A 25,043-nucleotide genomic window follows, 5' to 3' on the forward strand; every position below is an offset into this window, starting at 1 on the left:
ACATTCATCTCACATCCTCCAGCCTCTCGACGTAGTATGTTTCTCACCGCTGAAGAGAAAATACTCTGAGCGTGTCAGAGGCTTGGCACGGAACCGCGTCTTCTATATCAACAAAGAGAACTTCCTTCTAGCCTTTAAGGACGCGTTTTTCGACGTGTTTACGAAAGAGAACTGTCGAAAGGCCTTTGAGGCAACAGCGATAGTCCGTACAGACGCGCAAACAGTCATTGATCGTCTTGATATACGTTTACACACCCCTCCTCGACAGCTATTACCGGAAGCAGCATGGGAGTCCCAAACACCAAGCAATTCGCATGAATTCGGATCTCAATCACGGCTGATTAGTAGCTCTTTCCTTAGATCTCCACCCGAAGCTAAGGAAGGGTTCTCACAGTTGGTAAAAGGTGCTGAGTTGATGCTCCATCAGAATGTACTTCAAGCTGCACGGATTACAGAGCTTGAAGAGCAATTAGCAGTATTAACTAAGAGAAGATCGCGCAAACGGCAGCAGATACAGCAAGGTGGATCTATAGAGTATGGTATTGGAGCATTGCAGGCAGGCGTAGATGCGGGTCTGAGTGCTCAACAATCGAAAAGGACTCGTGATAAAGCTGGTCCTGAACGAGGACTTCTAACTCAACGACGATGTGGAAACTGCGGAATAGCTGGACACAACTCGCGAACCTGCCAGCAGGATAGAGATGCTCCTTCTGAATCATATCCTAGCATAGCAGCTGTATAACTAGGTATGTAGTCAAATAAACCATGTTTGCAGTCACCTCATTTTCAATGCCAAGGAAAAGTGGCGGGTTCGGTGGTGTGGCCGGCTCGCTGATGGATTACGTTAGTTTATATTATAATAATATATTTTACTTCTAATATTAATTAAACAAGATACAGGATAATAAAGGTATAAGAAAATATTAATTACTAATAGTACTATTAAGTTCTTAGAAAGTAACTATTCTAGCTAATATATTAGTAGTAAATTAGCTTATATTAGTATAAGTTAGATAAATATATAACTCGTAAGATTATTACTTAAATTATAGCTAAAGTCTCTTAGAATAGTAGCTTATTATAGGCTAGATCTAGCGTCGTTAAAGTCCCTAGTATTTCTACATATTACGAGTATAAGTAACATTATATATATAGATAATCAATTAGTTTCCCTTTATATCTAGAGATCTAGAAATTTAAGCTTACGCGTAAGATCGGTAGCCTAAAGTGCCTAACACTTCGTCGATTTATATTCTGGTTATTAGTATAACCAGCGATAACAATGCTGACATCACGGAGCCAAGTACGAAACCAAACATGCCGTCACATCGAGAGATTGCAAAACGGAAGCGTTCGCCAGACTCTGGCACGATATAAAGTGAATTCGTAATGAAGCGACAGCAAGGAGAACTGCAACTAGACGATGAGAAGCGTCTTAAGCGTTTTCGACTGAGGCCTACCAATGAGCACAACAAACTTCGCTATCGAGCATTGACGCAACGCATGTTCGTGATGGATCGAAAGCGTCAGGACAACATAGAGAACGGTCGTCCAACTGAGGCTATTACCCGTGCGGGAACTACTGGCAATATTTATATCATCATCTTCGACAAGGTCCCGACATGCGATTGTCCGCATGCACGCAAAGGAAATCAACAATGCAAGCACATTATATATGTCCTCTCACGTGTTCTGAAGGTACGGCCTGAATTAGAATATCAGCTCGCCTTTTGCTCCTTTGAGCTTCGGGAAATCTTTGAGTGTGCGCCACTATTGCCGCACGAACAAGACGTAGACTCGGACGATGGACATCGAAAACCGACTGATGGCGAATGTCCCATCTGTTGCGATGACCTCGTCTCTGAGCAAAGTAGGGATGAGCTTGTTTGGTGCAGATCTGGTTGCGGCAACAATTTGCACAAGCCTTGCTTCGCGCAATGGGCAGCAACGAAACGAAGCCAGGTGGTCACTTGTCCGTTTTGCAGGAAGCCTTGGGAGAGCGATGACGATAGCCACGGCACACTTGAAGATGGTACGGTCAATGCTGAAGGCTATAAGAACGTCGCAAGTCAATTCGGTCTATCGGGCGTGCGCGACGAATCTACGTACTCTCTCTCCATGGGCGAGAATGGGATCTTGGCAGACCGATCGGTCCAACTACGAAAGATGGGGTTCACGCCGTTGGTGAAGCGACAAAACATGAACGACGAGGCATATTGTACTTTCAGGAACTAGAGAAATGCACAGTCTGTCGGATAGTGCATGTATTCCAAGGTTGTAGCAGACATGAAATGATCACGATTCACGATCATGACTCGCGGCACCTTTTTCCACTCGCCCGCACCTGATGTTCGGGAGTGATGATGATTCCCCACTTTCAGGGCTGATACCGTACATTGCCGCGCGATAACAACGTGACAGCCAAGAGAAACGCCCGCCCAGCCGCGAAGTCCTGCAACCGCGAAACAAACTTGAGATACTCATAACAAATTCTACGTCCGTAGCAAGACACCTGTCTCAATCCACACTCGCTTGCATCCATAGGGCACAGGCGAAAACAATCAACGAGCTACCTGAAGCGCCCTCGCTGCTATCTTTGCATCTGAGTACTCCGGCACCGTAACAAAACTGCAGACATTTGCAACATGCAGCGTATAGAACCACGACAGATTGATCCCACGCCAACTGCGAACTATGGACAGGAAGGTCAGGAGAGTTCTCAGAACCGACCGGGCTCAGGCAATTTGCCGACCGGCTTTGCGAGCACGGGTCGCGATGCACACACACAAAGCTTCGAGGAGATTTATGGAGTACCAGAGAACTTCCTCGAGATTGAGGTGAGATCATCTTCGCCGGTTTTTGGGGCAATTTGCCATCCCCGGGGCCCATGCGCTGATGTGACTGCACATGATACAGGTCGTTGACCCGCAGACCCACCAACCTACTGCCAGTCCCAGCTCGCGATACACGACCTACCTGATCCGCCTTTCCACCAACATTCCTGCCTTCAAATTGCGTCGGAGTGAAGTGCGCCGGCGGTATTCTGATTTCGAAGTCTTCCGCGATCTACTCGAGCGCGAGTCGGCACGTGTCAGCATCCCACCGCTCCCTGGCAAGGTATATCTCAATCGATTCGATGACGGCGTGATCGAAGAGCGAAGACGAGGGCTGGAACGGTTTCTGAAGATTGTGGTCGGACACCCGCTTCTGCAGACAGGCAGCCGTGTGTTGGGAGGGTTTGTGCAGGATCCAAACTGGGACCGAAACGCTTGGTGATGAGATGCCATGCGGTTGCGCAGCATGACAGCGCGAGGATTCAATATGAACAAGGCGGAGAACTACATTTGGTCGAGGCGGTAGGTGGCCGAATGGTCGCTCTACCATGGAGCAAGGGCTGGTCTCTATCATCATGCCCGAGCCAAATCCGGGGAGTCTGGCTGCCATGGATGATCATCATCATAGCTGACGGTATGCCCTGGTGTCTACAAAAGATCGCCAATCAAGAGCGACTTCAGAAGCTCGGTTTCGAAGGCATGGTTGGTATGTGATGACATGACGGACCACGAGCATACTCAGCGCTCTGCGAGTCCGAGAGGCTGACCTCGACATCACCACACCGACAGCAACTGTAAAGCTATGTATGTATTCGCGATTCTCATTCTGGTTGATTTGTCTAGTAGCGAGTACACGTCTTTGTTCATCTACAGTGCGGTATGCATCGAAGCGAGCAAACGAGCTCCCCGAAACGAAGCATTGGAAGCGACGTACCGTACTGTGCTGTAGGTTTGACGGATTCTTACGCGATGACTAGCGATGACGTAGCCTCCTCGGCGGTTGGAATGTCTCCCTGTACGATTCTATTGGAATAAGAATTCGGCTGCAAAATAGCAGAAGATCAAGGATAGCAGAGTTATTGCTCCTCCACATAGTGTTTGATCGCGTGATCGCTGCCACCAGAAAGAACATTTCCAAGAGGGGTGACTAGATGGTTCATGCCATCAAGTTGGCGCTGACGACGACACGTTGTACTTGTATGAAGTGTTGGATCTGCTGCAAACTTGCGGCACGTCGAGCCTTCTTCGCGGGCGTGAAGCTGTCTGTCTCCCTCCAATGCTCGTCTTCTCCACACATTGCGCTTTTGGCGCGACAAGCACGCCATCGTCCGCCAAAAGCTCAACCTCCACCAAAACCACAGCAAACTACAGTGCTAGACGTGCCGAAACATGCGCGTCCGTCACCACCAAACCGTTGGCGACATCTGAGCAACAATGCGCACAATTCCATCACCCACCATTCCATTGGCTCCAACTGATCGGCGCCCGCCATGATGCTGCTGATGGTGTTGCTGTCGCTCGAGTCAATTTCTATCGATGTATCGCCTCGTGAACTTTACATTTCTTCTTTTCCACTCAAGGATTCCGGATCGCATCTTTTGACTACCACGTATCCCTCGTGAGCGCGGACTCGACTGGGCGAAGAACTTGACGCTCGTGTGCTCTTCGATCTGCATACATACTTCGCAACACTCAATTTACACCGCAGTTAGCAACATCGACAATGGCGCATCACAACCGCATTGAGCAGCTCGAGAACTGGCGAAGTGATCTCAATCAGGGAGGCTTCTACGACCAATTAGCCGCTGGAAAGATTGCGACTTCAGAGCCTCACGCGGCCGCCATTGGCAATGGCTCGGTGCAGCCATACTTTGTTCCTGTGCCAATCACCATCAAGGCTCAGCTCGGATCTCCAGTAAGTATGCTCTCGAGACGGAGCTTGACAGTCAACCTTCATGGCGCACATCGCTGACTTTTCCTAGACCGCGCTCGCCATCGGCGCCTTCTCCACAACCCTCACGACCCTCAGCTTTGCCCTGATGGGTTTCCGGGGTGTCAGCGTAACGAATGCCTTCATTGGTGATTTCTTCGGCGTTGCAGGTATCGGCATGGTATGACTCTGGTTCAAGCATCGCCTTACTCTCGATCCGTCTCACTGACATGCTGCAATTACAAAGGTCATCTCCGCCAACTGGGAACTCGTCCTCGGCAACACATACGCATACACCGTCTTGTCTGCGTTTGGTCTTTTCTACGCTGGCTTCGGATTCATCGTCACCCCGTCGTTCGGCGTCAGAGAGTCGTATACGACTGAAGCCGAATACTACAATGCGCTCGGCTTCTTTGTTCTGAGTAAGTCTCACGCAGAGCGCTTGGTCCGATCAGCCGCAATTAATACTAACCTTCACACTTTTCACAGTGTGGTCGGTCTGGAACTTTTTCTTCCTCATTGGATCGCTTCCCATCAATTTGGTCTACATAGGAATCTTCTTCACCGTGCAGATGGCCTTCACTCTAGTCTCAGCGGGCTACTTCCTTTTGGCCGACGGACACACCGCCACCGCCAAAGTGGTGAATATAACGGGAGGGGCATTTGCGTTCGCGAGTGGCATGCTCGGTTATTACACTGTCGCCAATTTGATGTGCTCCGAAGCGCTCAACTTCAGCTTTCCCATGGGAGACACCAGCCACTTCTTCAGGAAGAAGGAGGCCCTCGGTAACCACCAAACCGGCCATGACAGCACTACCTCGGACAAGGGTACTGCCTCTCAAAGCAGTTGAGAAGGCTGTACTGGATATTCGGACGGAAACTTCATGAAATGATATAACGATGATCTTGATGGATACCCATCTATACCAAGAATGAAAAAAAACTATATAAGTGAATAAACGGCATCTACTGGTCATGTGCGGCCCGATTGAATCCCCTTGCTCCGTCTCGCTTGCGTGCGTTCCGGCTACTCGCATACCTCACGGGCATCCTCGCGTAAAATTAGCATCCGCGCCGTGACGACTTCGACGACCGAGTTCTTACGTACTGAAAAGTCATAAAGATACTGATTTGAATTAGAGAAAGCGAACTGTATTGTGGCTGATCATTACCATGCGCGACGGTTCAACCCCCCATTTTCCACAGCTTCTCTGTTCCTCTACTCTCGCCTGGAAACTCCGGCTGAGCCACATCGAATTATGACAATATCCTTGCTCTAATTACTTGCCCGCTCCCTGCATCTCGACAATCTCCACGATTAGGTATTCAAGCCCGATTCGACCTTGGATCCTTGGGGTACCAGCCACAGGATTCGGTTTCATTGACGGTAGTCTGGCAATGCATCGCCCCACCACCAGTTCACGATGTACCGTACTTGCTCAGAAGATCCCTAAGAGTCCTCAGTGCGGATGTCCGATATGATCCGCGGCCGCCGAACATGACCTAAAACCAAAGATGTCAATCAGTCTCAACGTAAATTAGCAGATCGTCCGAAGATACCCACAGCGTGGTTCAACGCATGCCAGCTCCTATACAAGGCCACACGATCATCGTATTCCTCCTTGGGCTCATCCTTTTCCTTGACGGAAAAGTATTCCCTCCAAAATTCCGAATCGAATGTCCCACCCGGAAACATGCTCATGATGCCGTGATCGAATTCGGAGTGTGCGTAGAAGGATGACGGGTCGAATGTCAGGGCTTCGGGACGGGAGGAGGGACTTTCTGATGGTGCGAGTGTGCCGATGGTTGTGTTGCCGGACCAGAGATCGCCGTGGATTAGACGCGGTGGGGGACCATGTGGTGAGCAAAGAGTTTCTTTGATGTGAGGAGGATAGAAATTAGCAGGTGGCCGATAAGCCGATGGAAAGGTAGACGGAAAGCAGTGAAGTTCGAAAATTCATGTTCACATTATTGCTCATGAAAGAGGAGATGATGGGGAAAGATGAAACATCGGGCGAGCATTGCAAAGAGGCAAAAAGGAAAATTAAAATGGTCGAGATGACACAGGAGACCTACCGTTTCCTAATAGTCTCTTTACAACCTCCGAACACACTCTGTCAACAATGTTTCTCAGCTCGTCATCTTTCCCATGCAGCTTTTCAAACCGATCGGCAATTGCCAACAACCTCCTCTCTGCGAAGAATTCCACCCAAGTAGAACACCATGAATTGTCAAGTGGAGTATCACCACAAAACGTCGTGACGGGGAATCCAAAACCTGGCTTTTCAAGATCCTCGGCAATTGATGAAGGAAGCGAGTGGAGATGGGCAATCTTTGCAGCGAGAGAAAGCGGAGGTTCATCGTTCTCATGGTAGGAAGATTGGGTGGAAGAGGATCCGCCAGACTCGATAAACTCGGTCAACAGGAATGATGTTCTGGCATCATTCTCGTACGTGCCATGGCCGATCGGTCTCGGACAGAAATCAGGAATGGCGGTGGATAATGCTGATAAAGATACGTGCTCGCCTCTGAAAATGGTCGAGGCATCAGGAGAGGAACTTGTCTTGAGAAAGTAGTGTCTTGACTCGGTGGCTTTTGAGTTGGTCGTGCTTTGGTCGTTGACGGTGAGCTTTTGCGTACGAGCAGCAGACGTACCACCTGACAGCGACGAGAGCGAGATGGAGGGAGGATTGGAGGGAGACGTAGAGGAGATGGAGGGAAGCAAGCAGAGGATCGCGGGATCTACAGACATCAGAGACGCGATGCTTGCTTTGCACTTGGAATGGTGGAATGATCTTTTCGATTTATGTCTGGAGATGGTCAACCTAAATTTGATATTGACTACTGAGAACACGATGCTGATCTGACAGCTAGTGATAGGAGCAGGAGGAGGAGGAACAATACAGCTCTCGACAGAGGTGTAATGACGTTGATGGATGCACCAGTCGTGGTAACCCTAAGGGGCCATACTGCCTGGGTGCCGGCATCGTCTGAACAAACAAGTCCAGCCAGAGCTGCGTCTCCTAATTCTGGGAGATTGGGATGCTGGTGAGTGTCACTCATCCGTAAGCAAGCGAATGCTTGGGAGCAGTACATTCCTCAATCTCGCTCTTGGACCTTGACGCAGGAGTCCTTCCGTAGATTGCTCGGTTGCAAACTCCACCAGGCATTCAACCTTCTTCTCATAATAAGCAATCATGCACGCACAGAACGTGTGGTATCGAGTGAGCCCATGCACTTTCATGTTCCTATGATCATCAAGTCGAAGGCGGTCGGACGCAACATTTCAGAGTAGAGTCAGGCCGTCGCCATAAGGAAGCGACGTCCAGATAACGTTGAGGGCATGGTGTTCTTATCACCGGGCGCTCATCTACACCTGGGCAGTCGTCAATCGTCATTGATCTTGCTGCGCTCAGGCTGAGAGACAACAGCTGTGCCCATGTGGAGAAGACGATGCCCGGGGTCCGATACCGAGCGGCTGAGTCATCCGATCTGATCGGCGTTCCGGACCCAAAACCGGTAATTTCGCCAGCGCGAAATTACAGTAAAGCGGATCATGATTTGTTGTTGTTGCTGGGGGATTCCCTCCAACTGGCTTGTCCGGCTTCATTCGATTCCCGCATCGCGATCACAATCATCTCTCTATTTGAACAACGTATGTCACGCGCATCACCGACGCTATATATCACTAACCACTGTTGAGATTATCAAGTGAGATCCCGGTGCGCGAGATGGCACACATTGCTCATATGGAAAGTATTCGCAGATTGTAGCCGGGCAAGCCGGAGTTGGCGGCAACGCCTAGTACAGTAATACTAGTATGTAGTAAATAAATAGTCGAGCAGGGAGATTATTCGTCCATTGGGCGCGCGCGCTTTCCCGTCGGATTGTCGAGACAATTTCGACTCCTTCCACCGGTCCACCCTCCCTCTCCTTGGGAAGCAGCATCGTCAACACAACATCACCATTGCTCACCTGGAGTGTCTATTTCACTTCTGGCATTTTGAGCAGTCATGACCGTCACACGCTCGCAGACGGGCAAGACCCCTCGGTAAGATTTCGCCTTCCCTCGTCATCACACTCGAACCCTGTCAGTTTCATGCGCGCCTTCACCAAACGTTCGGCTCGCGTGCTATTGCGACTTCAACCCTCAACGAGGAAAATCAGAATGTCGTCCGATCATATCGACTGACTCAGCTGTTGCGCGCATCTCTCCAGCAAATCTGCCCTTCCCGAAGGCTTTGTCGAGACTCCCGGCACCAAACGCCGCTCCACTCGTAAATCCGAGGCTGCTCCTCTCGAAGACTCACCCGACATCGATTACGAGAAACCCTCAAAGAGCAATGGACACGGCAATGGTTCAGCAAAGAACAAGGACAAGAAGCCTCGCATCATCGATGGCTGGGCTGAAGGTTCGGATCCCAAGATCGACCTGAGCCCGACCTTTGACTTTGGTGGTTCTTTCGGTGTCACCGCCATGATGTTGGGCTTCCCGACGCTGATGTGGTATATGTGGATCGGTGCGGTCTACTACAATGGAAAGATTCCCTCCGAGCCAGGTCTCAGCTGGCCGGACTTCCTCAAACACTTGGTGAACCTCGCATATGTCGGAGCATTCCCTCATGCCAAAGCCTGGGCGATCTACTGGGTCTTCTTCGTCGTGCAGATGGTCCTTTACTTGTTCATGCCAGGCGTGTACTCGAAGGGCAAACCGCTCCCGCACGAAGGCGGAAAGCAATTGCTATATTACTGCAACGGTGTCACCAGCTTCTATTTCACCATCTTCCTCGCAGGAGTCTTGCACTTCACCGGACTCTTCAAGCTGTACACTCTCATCGACGAGTTTGGCCCGTTGATGAGCGTCGCCATCATCTCCGGTTTCCTCGTCAGCATCGTTGCCTACGTCTCGGCCCTCGCACGTGGCGCTCAGCACCGCATGACTGGATACCACGTCTACGACTTCTTCATGGGCGCCGAGTTGAACCCGCGTATGTTCAAGTGGTTGGACTTCAAGATGTTCTTCGAGGTCCGTCTACCATGGTACATTCTCTTCCTCATCACTCTCTCTGCCGCAGCCCGGCAATGGGAGCGATACGGCTACGTGACTGGTGAGGTCGGTTTCCTGCTTATGGCTCACTTCCTCTACGCCAACGCTTGCGGCAAAGGTGAAGAGATGATCACCATCACATGGGACATGTACTACGAGAAATGGGGTTTCATGTTGATCTTCTGGAACATGGCGGGTGTGCCGCTCAGCTACTGCCACTGCACCGTGTACCTGGCCAACCACCATCCCAGCGAATATGCCTGGCCGAAGCCCGTCCTCGTGTTCCTGTACGCTTCCTACCTTTTCATGTACTGGGCCTGGGATACCGCCAACAGCCAAAAGAACCACTTCCGTGCGCAAGAAAAGGGCTACGATCAAGAGCGCAAGACATTCCCTCAACTTCCATGGCGCGCGATCGACAACGCTGAGCACATCAAGACCGACACTGGCGATAGCATCCTGGTCGATGGATGGTTCAAGTACGTGCGCAAGATGCATTACACCTGTGACATGTATTTCGCGCTTTGCTGGGCGTTGATCACTGGCTTCTCGAGTCCGTACCCTTGGTTCTATCCCGTTTTCTTCGCGGCGATGATCGTGCATCGCGCTATGCGGGATATCGAGAGATGTCGGGAGAAGTATGGTGCTAGCTGGACTGAGTATGAGAAGAGGGTGCCGTATTTGTTCATTCCAGTAAGTATTTGGTTCCCTCCTTCCCCTGGTCTTCCCAAATTCCTTTCAAATTCGAGGTGAATTGTGCTAACGAAGGATCGCTTTACAGTTCGTCTTTTAAGCGCGTGGAAACACAGAAGTGTGGAGTTAGCAAGCAGACAATGATGATCGGAAGTTCAGAAGCAACTTCACAAACCAATACCCACGGCTTCTTTCTGATACTTCTTCTTGTCTTCCCATTTGGAAGGGCCTAAATCGCCATCATTTCTGGCCATAATACGCGTGCATGAGGTGGTGGTACATCATGCGCGCACTTCATTTCGAAGCAATTAAATATACTACAAAAGAACCAACCATTAATATTTCTGAGACCGCCATTCATCTTCTAACTACTTGCACCCCTTTGTCTGTGAGGATGCTGTCATTACGGATGTCGTCGATGCCCTGCATCTGTTTTCTTGTATTGCACCCCTCACCTTCATCACGAAATCAATTCAGTCGCAGATAGGTCCGTGCCTAGGCCTCTATGTCCACCTAGGGCACGACATCAAGAGCGACCAGGGATCTGGCGGGCATGTATATCGTTCTTCGATATTCGAAAGTCGTTTCGAGTCTGACCGAACGATGGGCATTGCCATATCAAGTCATTACCACATCCACCATCGTAGGTTGAGGAGGATGAGTCGGATCGTAGCATAGACATCACTAGGACAGGAACGTGTCTACTTCAAAACGGATGCATTTGCAGCCTCGCAGGAGGAGAATGCCAGACGAAACGAGCGGAAACGACTTTGAATCCGATAGAGGGCCATGCGACCCAGGTGGTATTTCAATGCAGGTGCACGTTGCATCCTCAGCTGGCAGGAGTTAGGTTTGTGCCGCTTCGTCATCTGGTTTTGTCGATCATCACGCTGGGCGCTTTTGGGCAATTCCTCCGCATTCTTGTTTTTTAGGGGCGGGCGTGGAGTCCATGTGGGCGAAGGGAGATTATGCGGGCAGGCTTCGGCCGCTGGGATCCTCGTCTACTATGCCTCACGATGGGTCTTGAGACGTTACTATCGCGAGGGCGAGATGGACGTCGTGATAACACTCATAGAGATGCAGTCTAGCATGTTAATTGTATACCGTGCTTAGATGTGTATCGCAATGCGCTTGAGCTGGATGTGAGACATCATGTCTTCCCTCGGCGTTCGGTTCCTCCTTTCGGCCATGGCGTTCCTCTTGTTCGCTTAGTGATGCGGAGATCGTCGAGAGAGTGCAGTATTAACGCATCGTCATTGGTGTCGCTATTACCACTGTGGGATCGTCGAGGAGCGATGCACTGCTATAATCGTACACGCGTTCTCCATCGAGGAGTCAATCCTCCGAAGCGGAATTACACAAAGACTTCTTTGTCCTTAAATCTACTGCTGGCTTGACCTCACGACCGACTCGACAACCACACGGCATCGCCATTCAGGTCAATCCTGGTACGCCTGTATTTGCCGGCATCCTCATCTCGTGCTCTCCACGATGTTCTCTCACAAGAATCTCGCCACTGGTCTTACCGGCGCCGCCATCCTCTTTGGTACGACTTCCGCTCGTCAAATTCCTTCTGGTGTGCCATCATTCGCCCTTGACTACGCACCTCTCGTCTACCTTTTCAGCGGCGAGAACTACAACCCTTCCGACATCAGCGCGCAGCTTCCACCCAACACTACTCCCAAGAATAACTTCACAGCCATCACGAACGGACCGAATCCCTTGACGCTCGACAACCTCAGCCAACTCTCCAACTCCGCCTCACTCTCTAGCACAGAAGACTTTACTACCTTTCCCCGTCAACCGTCCTACCTCTATGGCGTGCGCCCGTCCTCGTCCGGTCAGACGGGAGATGCAGTCAGCTGTGCGATTATTGTCAATGATCATGATTCTACCCCAGGAAGTAATGTGACGGATGTGTTCTACATGTACTTCTACGCCTTCGACTATGGCGGCGATTATTTCAGCTTCAACGTTGGCAACCACGTCGGAGATTGGGAGCACACGATGGTGCGGTTCGTGAATGGCACGCCTTCGGCGATGTGGTTCAGTCAGCATGCGAATGGACAGGCGTTCATGTATGCCGCGACGGAGAAAGGGAAGGATGAGAAGAGGGTAGGTCGCATGTCTCATTTCCTTGGCGTTTCTGTTAGATGTCTTTTGCATCAAGTTTACTGACCATCGATATTCAGCCCATCGCCTACTCTGCCAACGGCACGCACGCAAACTACGCCACTCCCGGCGTCCACGACCACACTCTGCCCAACATCAACCTGCCATTCCCCTTCCTGATCCCAGACCACACCTCCGCCGGAAGTCTCTGGGACCCAACTCTCTCCGCATACTACTATCACTACAGCACAGCCTCCAACCGTACCGCCGGCGTGACCGGAACGTTCACGGCCTACGATGACAGCGCGCCAACGGACTGGCTGTATTGGCTCGGCCGCTGGGGCGATGAGAATTTGCCCAAGTCGGACCCGAGGCAGAGCTGCCCCTTTGGAATCGATGCCCTTTGCCGGTGGTCCGGCGGACCGACAGGACCTGTAGACAAGCAACTGAACCGGGCCAAGGTTTGTCCTGATAATGGCAATCCGTGTATCGTGAGGAGTGTGTTGAGCGCCAAGTGAGACGGCAATCGTAGTCGGAGAAGGGAGCAAAACTACCACGAGACTTAATTCAACATAGAGAAAAGTGTACAGGTGGAAAGATTACATGGCATAATGTAAAGAAAATATGAAATCAAAATGAAAGAAGTTCGCTTTTGTTCTATTATCGTCATAAACCCGCTTGTAGGAAGTAAGGGTTCGTTTCATCATCTCTGACAGAAACGAGATCAATATATCATCCCCTTTTGCCTGCCGGCATCCTCCATCGCCCACATGACCGCATCATACACGTCCTCTTTCACCACATCCGGCCGGCTCTCCATCTCCGCGCCGACCTGCCAAACGCCCGTCTTGACCAGAACACTCGTCCATCGTGAACCAAAGGGACTCTTGTACCCGTTTGCGCCGGCGATATCGCTCGCCGGGTTGTCGCCTACCATATACACCCTTCGCAGAGGATCGTTTAATCCGACGACGTTGTTCCCGTAGAGAGATTTCCGGTGTGCACGTAATCGTGTTTCGGCGAACTCGTACGTTTCCTGCGAAGGCTTGCCGAAGACGCTTTGGGTGAGAGTCGAGTTGTGAGTTGTCGCGGCCCAGAGACCGGCGAAAGCGTTACGGAAACCACCTTGTCCTAGCCGTGGGAGGTGGTAGGATGAGGCCCACCAGAGGTCTGGATTGCTGTAATACAGAGGCGGTTGGCCATCTTGTTGGTAGCCGTTGTTGGGAAGAGATTCATCGCCATTCTTGGGTGAAAGGGTACCGATGTAGCCTTGATGGGAGAGAAGAGTGTCGAGGATGATGGCTGAATCGAGACCCCAGTCGCGGGGATCAGAGTAGACAAAGATGGCGTCGATTTTGAGGTTTTGGCCAAGTACGGGAGTAGCTGAGGGATCGGTGATAATGGGTTGTGGGAGAGGTTTGGCGAAAGAGGAGTAATAGTCTCGGAAGACATGAGTGAACGGCCATAGTTCCGGGTTGGCTGTGATAATATCTCCTGGCGTGACTACATTTTTGAAACCATAGCCTTGCGCCACGCGCTGACATTTGTCGTAGTTTCCTCCTACGACCAGAACGGTCTTGTCATGATATTGTGTATAGTCTGCGAAGGGTGTATGACTCTGCACGAATAAACTCGTGTCCAATGGCACGTCTAGCTTGTCTTGTAGGTCCGCTACTCTCTCTTCTTCGCTTTTGCCCCCTCCATTTGTAAGTAGTATGAAAGGTACGCGCTGCTCTTGTAGAAATCGAAGGGCTTTGGTTGCGCCAGGGATAGGTGTGGAAGATCGCAAGAGGACGCCGTCGATGCTGATGATGAAGCGGCAGTTAGCAACTATTCCATGGGTCTTCCAGTACACTCATGCACTACAGCCTTCTATTCTTGCCCTTTACAGGCGCAGACTCGACCAGATCGGAGCTGAAACGTACTCGAATGCGAATGCATGATCAGGAATCTTGTTCGCGGGCGTCGTCGCCGTCTGGAACGCTCGTCTGCGCTGTCGTCGGATTCCGCAACATATTGACGATGTGCCAATCCGAGTATTGCTGCTGACAATGACTCTGCTGGCCACAGCCAAAGGTCGTACTGAGGTGGCCATCGTATAAATAAAACCAGTTGGTGATCGTGGACAATGACGAAATGTGGATTCACACTTGCAGTGGTGAACAGCTCGGCTCGTGGCGCGCGTGCGCGGTCCAGCAATGACGCTCCAGGTCCAAGGGCAATGGCGGGTCGAGCTCCGACTGTTGGGCCCGCTCCGACGCCTCCTTTGTGCCCGTATTCTTCCGACTCTTGACCAATCTCAACCCTAACAAGCCCAACCACCTGGGCAGCTGGGCACTGGACGTGAGCATCGACAATCGTGGTGAGCAACACACGTTCATGCAAGACCAACAGCATAGGAAATTCAACCTCGGATCAGGTTAGGACAGAGCAATTGCCTGAGCCCGTCTGTGAAGGTCCTCCGGAGTAGCCAGCTTCCAGTCAACCACATGACTTGCAAGCTGTGGGCTGAACATCAAGACGGCCAGAGCCGCACCGAACGCAAGGATGTATACACCACTAGTATCATACATCGCCACCGCCTTCACGACATTAATCAACGTAACATCAATCAATCGTCCGTCTCATGATGTCCTCCAAGGTCTCTTGAATCCTCTTCCCATACTTCTCCTCCCACTTTCCAAAATCCTCTTCCGGGATTCTCCTCTTGATCCTTTCAATGACGCTCACCAGACTAGCATGACTTTTTCCTTTTCCCCCAGCACGATAGCCATAGAACAACATTTTGGCATCGATCATGCGGTCCTGCCTGGAAACCAATCCTATCCCCGCAAAATCATTCCAAGTGTTGTATGCGCCTCGGTTCCTCCGGGCCGCGTAGCAGAGTAACAACACATACTCGATGTAGAATCGCCAGCTGGCAGCGTCCCGCGCGAGACGGTTCTCTCGAGCGTGCTGTTCGATGCGAGACATGGTTGGTATGAGCTCGGCCATGACCACGGCGGTTGGACGATGAGCGGAGAGGAGGTCAAGTTCGTCGCGGAGGTGAGTCGCCAAGGGAATGTTGGCGTCGTGGGCTTGGATGTAGGCGCGGCCGGTATGATGTAGGAGTTCGGTGTGTTGTGGAAGATCGAGAATCTTGGCAGCATCAATGGCGATTGTTTCTTGCGAGCGAGTCGTGTCAACGGACCAGATTTTATAGAGGATATATTTGGTTGCATCGTCGAGGACGATGGGCGAAGATGAAGAAGTGGAGGATGATGTTCGCTTGGAAGGCGTGACGATTTGCAGTCACACCGGAACGAAGACTCAGTGGTAATCGAGGACGATGTGAAACTGATGGATTGGCAGAGGGGCTATCAAGGATTTTTGTGTGTCAATTCGAAAGATGTATGTCGTCGCAGTTATCTTGGAGGGCCAGATCGATGTAATAAGGATGAGGGAACGACAAAATGTTGTATGTCCTTGATCTATGAAAGCTAAAACCAAATTTGTTCCGAAGCTAACAAGAAGCAGATTCATACGAGACCTGATGTGCCCTTATACTCAATGGCAGATGTATCACGGCATGTATCGCTGCCTCATTGATGAATGGTGACCCGACCTCGACTCTGCACACTCGACGATACCATCCGACCTGACGAATTGAGTTAACAACGATTGCACCGCTGCACGAGAGACGTGCAACACAGAACATGAGTACCGCGAATTTTGCTCATCTCACACATAAACCACTCGGCAAGATGCATCAATTACCCAGACACCTACCTATTCCACGTCGCACCCGGCACGGTTCGAAAAACCAAGTACCTTACGGCTGCCTACTTCTTCTCATCAAGTGAGAGGTAAAGGCGGGCTAGCGGCTTCTCAACCGCATGACACTGGTACTCCATTTCAATCTGTGAAACTTCTGCATCTCAGTGCTCTCTTGCGTCTGGCGGATCTCGACCCGGATGGACGACGCGGCGAGCGGTGTGTGCGAGGGCGGTGACAGGCTTGTGTGACGAATCACGGCAAAGGCTCTGCTTGCCCCAAATGGGAAGATGCTAAGGTTTCGATGCGTCAGGAAGGTGTTGAGAGTGGTGTCATTCGATTTAGATGAGATCTTTTTTCTTGGTAGAGCGAGGTCCTCGGCCGTCTCTGATTCGCTGGGGGAAGATGATGGAAGCGCGCTGAGGAGGAATGTATGCTTGAGAATCAAAGTATTGTACAAAAACAGATGAGTCCTTGAATAGCAGCTGATCGTGAATCGCAACAAGTCTCGCCGTTGTCGTTGTTTGCCAGTCGGTTGTTAAGGCTAGCAATGTCCTTCCTGATTGGGGAATTGCTAGAAGTGGGCAGCAGCAGACGCCGCCGGTCTGTTCATGGCGCCGCTCTCAAGGCCATTGCCGCGACCTTCAGCGCCCAGAGCTGGACGCGAAATCTACCTAGGTACGAAATAAAAGGAGACCGCGTTCATGGACCGTGTTGCGTGAGGGTCTCAATGATCGTGAATGAGAAGAGCCTCAGGTTTGGACGATGTTGACGACGACGCGATGACCGGATGAAGTCCTGCAATATGAATAAGCTCGTCTTCATCGAAAACACGTCTTGCACATCCACAAGGCAATCGCCGCCACGTGCGGGCCTTTCATCTACAGATCTGATTATCATCTCGTGTGGACTTCACATGTGGTCAAAAATGTTCAGTGCAGCACTGTTTCCTTGACTTGGGGAGCTTTCACTGAGCGGTCGGGCTGCATATGACAGTAACACAAACACTACGGGAGCCCCCGAGCCGCTCATTCCAGGGCACAGCGACATACAAAAAGCCTGGCGTGAACGACAGAGTATTGTTTCATTGAGTCGCTCGCTGTTGTGGCAGGTTATGACGGCATCAAATGAAGATCAGGGCCCACGATTGTACTATAGGAGTAACGGCGGTCAAATTGGGCACGCTGACAGCACCGGATTGCGCCCTGAAACGTCTGCGCTTGGCAGGCACAACGACTACGGTTCCGGCTCTCTGTGTGCATCGCGTCAGAAGGACTGGCCATGGAACTATAACCGAAGCAAGTCGAAGAGGTCGGATCCTTATCGCTCGTCGACAGCCAGGTTTCTGCTCCTTAGCATCAGCAACCAGCACCTCCTGAAGATCACTTCTCCCGTTCGCCGATAAGATAAATCGTGTGGTGGGGCCCCCTAATCAGTCAGCCCCATTGCAAGTGTCTGAGCACTCGTCCCCATCCAACTTTCCTGTCGGTCAGGGACTTGGTTCTTATACATGCATGTATTTGCACAATGGACGAATCTGAAGGGTTCTCGGCTGACCAGGGACTTTCAGAAGCCAGGCATCTACACATCACACCTGATGAAAGCATTACATAGGGGGCCTGATAGATATATGAGGCGCGGGAGATTACATTACAAGGCGACCCTTGCAGAACGAATACGGAACGTCGATAAAAATAAATTTGATGGGTGTCTGCAGCCTATGGGAAGCCAATTTCGGTCTATAGCGTTGCCGTTGGGGGTTTGGCTCACGGCAGTGGCTCACTTCGGGCACTGCAGTCCGTTATCCTTCTCACGCCACCTGTATGGAGTGAGTTCTCATCAATGCCACCATGCGCCGACCCCCGAAGACACCCCGAGCTTCCTGCCCACCAGTCAGATCGCCGTTGTAGCGCATGTACGATCCAATACATGCACGAACATGATGCCAAGCTCAATGCATGCGCGGATCATCCTCTCAGGGGAACGCGCTCTACGCGTGGCCCTGATGCTTACTTTTCCTCCATAACCTCTTATCATCAATATTAATACCTTGGATCTGCAGCAAGCGTCGACCGCTCGCGTGTACCGTCGTTCATTTGATCCCGAGTGTCAGCACGATTACACCAGCGAACAGCGAACAGCGAACAGCGTCGCGCAAACCCACCTCTACATTCATTCGAGACTTCTCCCGCCGACACTACCTTTATTGAGAGATCAATATGCCGGACCGAGACGAAGAGTCCTTCGAACCTTTCATCGAGGATCCAACCTCGGAGGACCGATGGCGTCAACCCGGTTCGAAATCTTGGACCGATAGCCTTCCATTTCAGATCAGCAGCCGATGGAACAATTCCTTATCATCAGAGTCCCGCTCTCGATCACGCTCCAGCTCTTCAGCTCCACGTCTCTCCCAGCGACGGCGAACCGTGTATATCGCCCTCGCCATCTCACTTTCGTTCATTGTGCTGTTCCTTTTCCATACATCGCGAAAATCGCTATCGTCGGCACCACCACCGCCCCCAGAGGAGGCCCCATACCGTGCAGATCCTTTCCTCTGCTCAACATGGGAATCCGCAAAACCAATCCCAGCCGGATCCTGGTCGGATCTTTACCGCCAATATCGATTTTGGACCAAATATGATCGGAAAGATGCTTTCAAATTGATTCCGGAACAGCTGCCTGCACCACATGCTGAAGGGACCAAGACTCGCAGTTCATCGCAAAGCTTGGTACGAGAAGAGGCGAAGATCGGAGAGGAGAAGTCAGAGAGACGCGCTCGCGCCTCGAAATGGAAGAAGCCGGAGGGCATAAAGATTATTGGACTGGTATTTTGTAAGGTCTCCCATTTCAACACCATAATCACACGGAGATCGCTAATTGGTTGAGAAGATGGTCGGCCACATCTGATTGATATCTTGGATTGCTACCTCTATGAGAATTTGGTTCATCAGGTTAGTGATGATTTTGGATCAGCTAGATCGGAGAATGGGGGGCTGATTTACATTCACTCAGGGAGGTTATTTGGACGAGGTTCATTTCGTGGAACACACGGGAAACCAGGCCGACCTCGAATGGCTTCACAAACTCGTGGATTCCACTCCGGGTTACAAAGCTCTCGAAGTTGCGCCCAAATGTCGACACGAGCCTCACTCGGAAGATTGCAGTTATGAAAGAATGTGGGAGCATTTTGGAACCGAAGACGACACCTTGTACATCAAGATGGACGACGACATGGTGAGCGTGTCACTCATTCGCCTCTGCGCGACCGAATCCCGGCTGACTTGCACATGAATAGGTCTACTTCCACGAAGACACGATACCTCGCCTAGTACATAGCCGTATCAACCACGCGCAGCCATATGCGATCAGCGCAAACCTCATCAACGGTCCCATTACTGCCTGGCAACACTATCACCTCGGCGCCATCCGCCCATATCTCCCCGAGCCTGCCCCGGTCCCACGCACGCATGGGTTCAAGCCAACGTGGCGAGCATCCGAGCTGCCAGTCCACCCACATGATTCACAGTATCAGAATCTGGCCTTGGGACCGATTTATACCAACGACCTCTACAACAGCGCTATCCCGGACGATGAGTCCCTTCAAAAGCTATTCGGAGAGGCCCCCTTCCCAGGCCACCGCTGGCTGCCTCTGACTCAGAACACTACCAGCCTGCTCTACACCCCTATGAGCCGTTTCGGCGATGACCCATGGCGCCTCGGTGTCCATCTCTGGGCCACCGCTGCGCAGCAACACTACTCCTTCTTCCAAAACCTCGAAGAAGACGTTCTACACCGCTACTATATGGCCTCGGTTCCGCCGCACGGAGAAGGTCTCTGGAACACGCAATACATCCGCACCAACCTCAACTTCGTCGCGGTGTGGGGCAAGGACGTCCGGGAAGGCGCGCGTGTCCACCGTGAATTCCGCGGCGGCAAATCGGTCATCGTCAGCGACATGAACTACGACGAGAAGAACATGACCGCCGATATTCCCCGAACCCTTGGTAGGCCTTTCGTTGTCGATGTGCAGGCCATCGTGTCACATCTGCATTTTGGTCCCTCAACGCCAATGTTGCAGATGACCGATCTCCTCGACCGGTACCGCGCGTATGCCAACGAGAAGGTCTGTCCCAAGGATCGCCAGAAGAAAGTTCCGGGCCAACATACTGGGCTGGCATGGCCTGAGGGTCAAGATGGGTGGTGGCAATGTCCTTGGATTGGGAATGAGCATAGGAAAACCGAGGAGCATGACGAGGGGGAGGAGGAAGAGGATATGCCGTAGAAACGAGCTCCCTGGTCCGACCGATCAAGCGCGTGGTTTTTTGAGCAATCGAGGCCAAGTTTCGCAAGCGAAGACGCTTTGGCTTTCACCACCCCGATCTTTTTCAATATTTCAACTTCACTTTCTAGAGATGAGCTTAACACTAGACATTTATGCTACAATTTATGTAAGATTTCAGAACACTTTGATGTTCGCACAACGCTCCAACCGATGCACGCTGAAGAAAAACCAGTCCTTGTATAATACATTGTTGACGGAAATCTCCACTCACATACGCAATCGACAACTCCTTCCAATACTAAAAGCAACCCTCAAGGTGGAACCTCGCTTACGGATATGAAAACGTACAAGCCAGTACCGACAGCGAGTGAAAGAAATCTTGGCCACCATGAATGGTGTTGATATCTCCATGGCCGGTTGAAGAGAGACAACTACCGCTGCACAGCGACAGCAGACGTCCCGGTGTCTTGAGATCAGGCCGGCCACCGTGGTCGTCAAATATACCGATGCATATTGCCCCACGGATGCGACGTCAAGGCGGGGTCCTACAGTGGGCGATGGAAGATGCTGCTACATAAATCTTTAACCTCTTTTCTATGTTCTGACCTAGCTCGCCACCACTAAAACAGAACACCGCAATCCTTGCATTTAAGGCGTTCGTGGCATTCTACATGCACACTCCGAAGCGGTTCAGATCGACAAGCTTCCCAAAACTGCAGGACGCACAACTCACACCGGTCCTCTTGCCGCCAGGAGCGAGCCTGACGGGGGGATATATCGTTAGTACTAGCATCGACTTAGCCAGTACTTCAGCCGCCCGCACAGATCTCCACATGTCGAACTCACCGGTCCTCGCGATGCAAGTTGACCGGAACGGGCGCTCGAACACACAGCCCTGATGGTTTTCCAAGCCAATTGGGCCAGGACACGCCCAAAGACAACCTCCGTTTATTGGCTATATGCATATTGTATGCACAGCGGACATGACTGATGGCTTGAACGATGCTCCAATGGCATCTATGGCTCAAGTTGGCGTAGGGGCTGAGCAACGCCTCCTCAAGAAGGACATGGAGAAGAACACCACGTACATCCCCTCGACAAAGATTCACAGTGAGATCGTCAGATGTGGAAGTTTCATTGGGCCACCAGGTGTACCTAGGCTTGCAGGCGCTGCGGAGGCGTAAGGGAACTCTCTGTTCGGTGCCAGAGCTCGACGTACCGGTGATCGACTGCGCTGGAGATGGCACTCTGTCTTGACTGTGGCGAATATCAAGCTGCATACACTATCGAATTGACTGGGGACCAGAGTACGGATTTGATGATCCTGGTGAGAGGGCTGCGTCGAGCAAATCTTCGATCGTGCTTGATGCCTACCATGAGCTGGGGATGCCCGTAATTGGGTCCACATCATGACATATTTAAGGAGCTCAATTCCCTCGCTGATCTCTTTCGATTATTCAACATCCCAGATCAATTTGACCAACAACTTCCTCAAGACACTTCCAATTCCTCACTGCCTTCTTCACTATGCGTTGGGCGATCTACCAGACGCTGGCTCTGGCCCTACTGAGTCAAGCTCTAATCATTCCGAGCGACATCACCGCAGATGGCGTTTACCAGGTGGTTACCAGGGATGATGGGTCTGAAGTGCACACAAGAATGACCGACGTCCCTGGCCTCAGTAACATCACTCTGACACAAAACTCTGCTCTGGATGTCGCCGCACAGAGCTCTTCACAAGAAGACGACAAGGTCTTGAACGGCCGCAGCAATGGCCAAAACTGGTGTGGCTGTGGCTACAACATGAACACGGGTGACTGCGATGCTGCGGTTGCAGATCTGAAACATCAATTCGGCTCAATCAACAAAGTCGGACCCTACCTTTCGTTTTACTCTATTCGAGGAGGTGTGGTGGCCTTCGTGTGCAACACCTATTCAGGATCATACTTCTATACCAGTGGCGATACTCTCGGACGAGAATTTGCGGCCATTACAAATGCTTGCGGCCGCTACATTGCTGGATCCAGAGATATGGGCACATCCGCGCCGACGATCGTTGGTTACATGCGTTACCGAAATGGTCTCGATTTCTGCAGAGATAGCACGTCGTCTCCTTCCAACCATTGCTAGGCTCTGGGCACTCCAGGAATGACTGTCGATCTGACCGACACGTTCAGAATCTGGGGGAAAACCAGTCCTTGACGCCAAACTTTAGGATGTGGTAGCCTTCAGGCCGGAAATTATTCGATTCTCGGGTTTTTTACGTGCGATGCTATGGACTTCAGCTAGACTCGCTTTATTAATTCCCTTTCTGCATGAAAAAGGCCGTCAGGCTCTCGCTTGATTCACAGGGTGATTTACATCTTTCTAAATCCCGTTGAAAGTAGCGCTTCAATCCCGCACAGACTCTCTGACCTTCGCGATATTAGCGTGGCCGGATTCGCGGCAGCTGTGAGATTTTAGACCGACAATTGTTTGCTCCAATTCTTTCATGGTAATCAAACCTGCCGTTTTGAAAGCCAAAGCTCCAGACGCGAAGGACATGTGCATCAAAGTCTCAATTGCATAGGGCGCGTGTTTGCCTCATTGGACTCCTGCGATGGACACTTCCCGCAGCACGTGCAGGGATGTTTATGCCTCAACCTCACGATCCGGCCGCATCAGAGGCTGAACCTAATCATTTCAAGTCATTATTGTTAGATTGAACGGGCCTCAATCCCGGTAGATCATCTAACTCTAAGTAGCGCCAATACCTCAACGCTGACGAAGTGTTGGTTCCGTTCGCGATTCTCCGAATTCGCATCCAAGCATTGGACGCAATGCCTTTGCTTAAACAACGAACCATGAGCTGCAAATGTCCTTGGCCTGGACAATGAGCACTGCACACATAGAGAAACTTAAAACGCACGACCCCGTCGTGTTTGAATCGAAAGAAACCTTTGTATGCTTACACCTTCCCAGCAGAGAATCTTCTTCTCTTTATTCAAATCATGCGCTGGACTACTGTTGTCTACCAAGCTTTGGCTACGGCTGCTTTCAGCCAGGCCTTCATCATTCCGAGCGATACCACGGAGGGAGTCTATAAGGTAGTCACCGCCGATGGTTCCGAAGTCCACACGAGGATTGCCAACGTCGTTAATCACAGCAAAGCTTCTCTGGACAACAGCGATGTCCTAGACCGCCGCGATAATGGTCAGTACTGGTGTGGGTGTGGCCTTAGCATGAACGCGGGCAACTGCGATGCTGCGGTCTCGGATTTGAAGTATCAGCTGGACAGCGACGGGGCAATCCCCGCCGGTCAATCGTACTATTCGATCAGAGGCGACGTCGTTGCCTTTGCATGTAATCGGGATACAAATAACCCCAGCCAACCCTGGGACGGATCCTATTTCGGTGTTGTCGCCGCGGGCATCACGTCGCAATGTGGCAATTACATTGCTGGATCGTACCAAGCCTTCAACACGATATTCGGCTACATGCGATACTCAAACGGCATCAACTTTTGCGCAGACAGCACAAACTCCCCCTCCAATAGGTGTTAGTCCAAGACTCTTCGCAGCGCTAGTGTTGCCGATAGTCGAAGCGACGCATCAGACCTACGAGGACCCATACGACATCTCGAATTGGACTGTTGGGAATCACACAAGAGAAGCTGTTACAACTGAACATTGTAACGACTCCGCAAACGAGGACGGAACAGTTGGCAACGACGGAATCGAGCGCGACAGACCCCCGCCAGAACATACCTCTTTGCACATTTTCGCTTTTTCGAGTGCTCAGCATTTGCTGAATATACTCTCTACCGAAGTTTGTTTTCATGCATATGATGACGGTCTAGTGGACTGTCACCATGGTTCTGCTACAAATTTATCGCTCAACCTCAGCCAGTACTGTAGAATGCCATGTATCCACCTGGGTGACTTGTAACATCAAGATCTCATCGGTGATTATATCAAAGAAATCATCATGTGCACATCCGACAAGCCCAAGATGCTCTTGTCAAAGAATATCAATATCCGTGCGATGCTTGTGATTGCTCCATTCCTCACTCGACGGGTCCCGCGTGGACTTCTTCTGTACAATCTGGCATTCAATAAGGTTGACATGTTTCCCACGTACTTTAGAATAAGCGTCGCGGCCATTGATGCCACACTAGGAGCCGCTCCCTCCATATTTCTGAGCGTCGCGAGAACCGACCGGGATAGTGGTTCTTAAGACAGAAATTAAATAGCTGCAGTGAGCAATACCCATGAGGAGATTGCCTCGAAGTACACTATGGGAGAGGTGGGTTTGTGAAAACTTCGATGGATTGGTGGCGTAATGGAGATTCCTTTGGCTGATTTCCTTGACGATATGGCATGACGGCGATGACCTGTTTATGTCCGCTTCAGG

At 51.2% G+C, this 25,043-nt stretch overlaps 11 protein-coding genes across 11 annotated transcripts; 9 read left to right on the forward strand and 2 right to left on the reverse strand.

Annotated features, from left to right (window-relative positions):
• Positions 1-1,305: 1,305 nt before the first annotated feature.
• K489DRAFT_384026 (uncharacterized protein) lies at positions 1,306-2,367 on the forward strand. The gene has a single exon (XM_033605759.1). The coding sequence runs from the start codon at positions 1,390-1,392 to the stop codon at positions 2,233-2,235; it is 846 nt and encodes a 281-aa protein (XP_033456162.1). The 5' UTR covers positions 1,306-1,389; the 3' UTR covers positions 2,236-2,367.
• Positions 2,368-2,645: 278 nt separating this feature from the next.
• Positions 2,646-3,276, forward strand: K489DRAFT_434457 (Phox-like protein; the record flags this gene model as incomplete). The annotated part of the gene is made up of 2 exons (XM_033608556.1): positions 2,646-2,837; positions 2,917-3,276. The coding sequence occupies 2 exons, from the start codon at positions 2,646-2,648 to the stop codon at positions 3,274-3,276; spliced, it is 552 nt and encodes a 183-aa protein (XP_033456163.1).
• Positions 3,277-4,231: 955 nt separating this feature from the next.
• On the forward strand, positions 4,232-5,739 carry K489DRAFT_363458 (uncharacterized protein). The gene is made up of 4 exons (XM_033602681.1): positions 4,232-4,749; positions 4,817-4,945; positions 5,012-5,186; positions 5,254-5,739. The coding sequence occupies exons 1-4, from the start codon at positions 4,558-4,560 to the stop codon at positions 5,613-5,615; spliced, it is 858 nt and encodes a 285-aa protein (XP_033456164.1). The 5' UTR covers positions 4,232-4,557; the 3' UTR covers positions 5,616-5,739.
• A 150-nt stretch (positions 5,740-5,889) lies between these two features.
• On the reverse strand, positions 5,890-7,628 carry K489DRAFT_404365 (uncharacterized protein). The gene is made up of 3 exons (XM_033607118.1): positions 6,841-7,628; positions 6,329-6,639; positions 5,890-6,267 (listed from the first exon to the last, which is right to left on the reverse strand). Exons 1-3 carry the CDS (start codon positions 7,514-7,516, stop codon positions 6,184-6,186), a joined length of 1,071 nt encoding a protein of 356 aa, XP_033456165.1. The 5' UTR covers positions 7,517-7,628; the 3' UTR covers positions 5,890-6,183.
• A 1,149-nt stretch (positions 7,629-8,777) lies between these two features.
• Positions 8,778-10,564, forward strand: K489DRAFT_326400 (C-24(28) sterol reductase; the record flags this gene model as incomplete). Its single annotated transcript, XM_033601902.1, has 2 exons — positions 8,778-8,815; positions 8,983-10,564. The coding sequence occupies 2 exons, from the start codon at positions 8,778-8,780 to the stop codon at positions 10,562-10,564; spliced, it is 1,620 nt and encodes a 539-aa protein (XP_033456166.1).
• Positions 10,565-11,626: 1,062 nt separating this feature from the next.
• K489DRAFT_344998 (uncharacterized protein) lies at positions 11,627-13,563 on the forward strand. Its single transcript, XM_033602327.1, has 2 exons — positions 11,627-12,619; positions 12,697-13,563. Exons 1-2 carry the CDS (start codon positions 11,996-11,998, stop codon positions 13,132-13,134), a joined length of 1,062 nt encoding a protein of 353 aa, XP_033456167.1. The 5' UTR covers positions 11,627-11,995; the 3' UTR covers positions 13,135-13,563.
• On the reverse strand, positions 13,204-14,743 carry K489DRAFT_384034 (HAD-superfamily hydrolase). Its single transcript, XM_033605760.1, has 2 exons — positions 14,542-14,743; positions 13,204-14,421 (listed from the first exon to the last, which is right to left on the reverse strand). The coding sequence occupies exons 1-2, from the start codon at positions 14,709-14,711 to the stop codon at positions 13,341-13,343; spliced, it is 1,251 nt and encodes a 416-aa protein (XP_033456168.1). The 5' UTR covers positions 14,712-14,743; the 3' UTR covers positions 13,204-13,340.
• Positions 14,744-17,484: 2,741 nt separating this feature from the next.
• On the forward strand, positions 17,485-18,492 carry K489DRAFT_75233 (uncharacterized protein). The gene is made up of 2 exons (XM_033608894.1): positions 17,485-17,787; positions 17,947-18,492. The coding sequence occupies exon 2, from the start codon at positions 17,967-17,969 to the stop codon at positions 18,393-18,395; it is 429 nt and encodes a 142-aa protein (XP_033456169.1). The 5' UTR covers positions 17,485-17,787; positions 17,947-17,966; the 3' UTR covers positions 18,396-18,492.
• On the forward strand, positions 18,493-20,847 carry K489DRAFT_74977 (uncharacterized protein). The gene is made up of 4 exons (XM_033608891.1): positions 18,493-19,201; positions 19,259-19,320; positions 19,382-19,603; positions 19,665-20,847. The coding sequence occupies exons 1-4, from the start codon at positions 18,589-18,591 to the stop codon at positions 20,649-20,651; spliced, it is 1,884 nt and encodes a 627-aa protein (XP_033456170.1). The 5' UTR covers positions 18,493-18,588; the 3' UTR covers positions 20,652-20,847.
• A 1,207-nt stretch (positions 20,848-22,054) lies between these two features.
• Positions 22,055-23,211, forward strand: K489DRAFT_75043 (uncharacterized protein). Its single transcript, XM_033608892.1, has one exon. It carries the CDS (start codon positions 22,179-22,181, stop codon positions 22,779-22,781), a length of 603 nt encoding a protein of 200 aa, XP_033456171.1. The 5' UTR covers positions 22,055-22,178; the 3' UTR covers positions 22,782-23,211.
• A 430-nt stretch (positions 23,212-23,641) lies between these two features.
• On the forward strand, positions 23,642-24,193 carry K489DRAFT_413055 (uncharacterized protein; the record flags this gene model as incomplete). Its single annotated transcript, XM_033608000.1, has 1 exon — positions 23,642-24,193. The coding sequence occupies one exon, from the start codon at positions 23,642-23,644 to the stop codon at positions 24,191-24,193; it is 552 nt and encodes a 183-aa protein (XP_033456172.1).
• Between the last annotated feature and the right edge of the window lie 850 nt (positions 24,194-25,043).

Source organism: Dissoconium aciculare, assembly GCF_010015565.1.
Source record: "Dissoconium aciculare CBS 342.82 unplaced genomic scaffold K489scaffold_14, whole genome shotgun sequence".
Taxonomy (NCBI): Eukaryota; Fungi; Ascomycota; class Dothideomycetes; order Mycosphaerellales; family Dissoconiaceae; genus Dissoconium; species Dissoconium aciculare.

Excerpts from the sequence above, each read along its gene's own strand:
- K489DRAFT_384026 (XM_033605759.1), top strand. The coding sequence starts at position 1,390 with ATGAAGCGACAGCAAGGAGAACTGCAACTAGACGATGAGAAGCGTCTT.
- K489DRAFT_75233 (XM_033608894.1), top strand. The coding sequence starts at position 17,967 with ATGAAAGCATTACATAGGGGGCCTGATAGATATATGAGGCGCGGGAGA.
- K489DRAFT_363458 (XM_033602681.1), top strand. The coding sequence starts at position 4,558 with ATGGCGCATCACAACCGCATTGAGCAGCTCGAGAACTGGCGAAGTGAT. Across the intron at positions 4,946-5,011 it reads GCGTTGCAGGTATCGGCATG|GTCATCTCCGCCAACTGGGA; the intron begins GTATGACTCTGG and ends GCAATTACAAAG. Across the intron at positions 5,187-5,253 it reads GCTCGGCTTCTTTGTTCTGA|TGTGGTCGGTCTGGAACTTT; the intron begins GTAAGTCTCACG and ends CACTTTTCACAG.
- K489DRAFT_344998 (XM_033602327.1), top strand. The coding sequence starts at position 11,996 with ATGTTCTCTCACAAGAATCTCGCCACTGGTCTTACCGGCGCCGCCATC. Across the intron at positions 12,620-12,696 it reads AAGGGAAGGATGAGAAGAGG|CCCATCGCCTACTCTGCCAA; the intron begins GTAGGTCGCATG and ends ATCGATATTCAG.
- K489DRAFT_75043 (XM_033608892.1), top strand. The coding sequence starts at position 22,179 with ATGCGTTGGGCGATCTACCAGACGCTGGCTCTGGCCCTACTGAGTCAA.
- K489DRAFT_384034 (XM_033605760.1), bottom strand. The coding sequence starts at position 14,711 with ATGGCCACCTCAGTACGACCTTTGGCTGTGGCCAGCAGAGTCATTGTC. Across the intron at positions 14,422-14,541 it reads GATCATGCATTCGCATTCGA|CATCGACGGCGTCCTCTTGC; the intron begins GTACGTTTCAGC and ends CTTCATCATCAG.
- K489DRAFT_404365 (XM_033607118.1), bottom strand. The coding sequence starts at position 7,516 with ATGTCTGTAGATCCCGCGATCCTCTGCTTGCTTCCCTCCATCTCCTCT. Across the intron at positions 6,640-6,840 it reads AAAGAGACTATTAGGAAACG|AAACTCTTTGCTCACCACAT; the intron begins GTAGGTCTCCTG and ends CTCACATCAAAG. Across the intron at positions 6,268-6,328 it reads GGCATGCGTTGAACCACGCT|GTCATGTTCGGCGGCCGCGG; the intron begins GTGGGTATCTTC and ends CTTTGGTTTTAG.
- K489DRAFT_74977 (XM_033608891.1), top strand. The coding sequence starts at position 18,589 with ATGCCGGACCGAGACGAAGAGTCCTTCGAACCTTTCATCGAGGATCCA. Across the intron at positions 19,202-19,258 it reads GATTATTGGACTGGTATTTT|ATGGTCGGCCACATCTGATT; the intron begins GTAAGGTCTCCC and ends TTGGTTGAGAAG. Across the intron at positions 19,321-19,381 it reads ATGAGAATTTGGTTCATCAG|GGAGGTTATTTGGACGAGGT; the intron begins GTTAGTGATGAT and ends ACATTCACTCAG.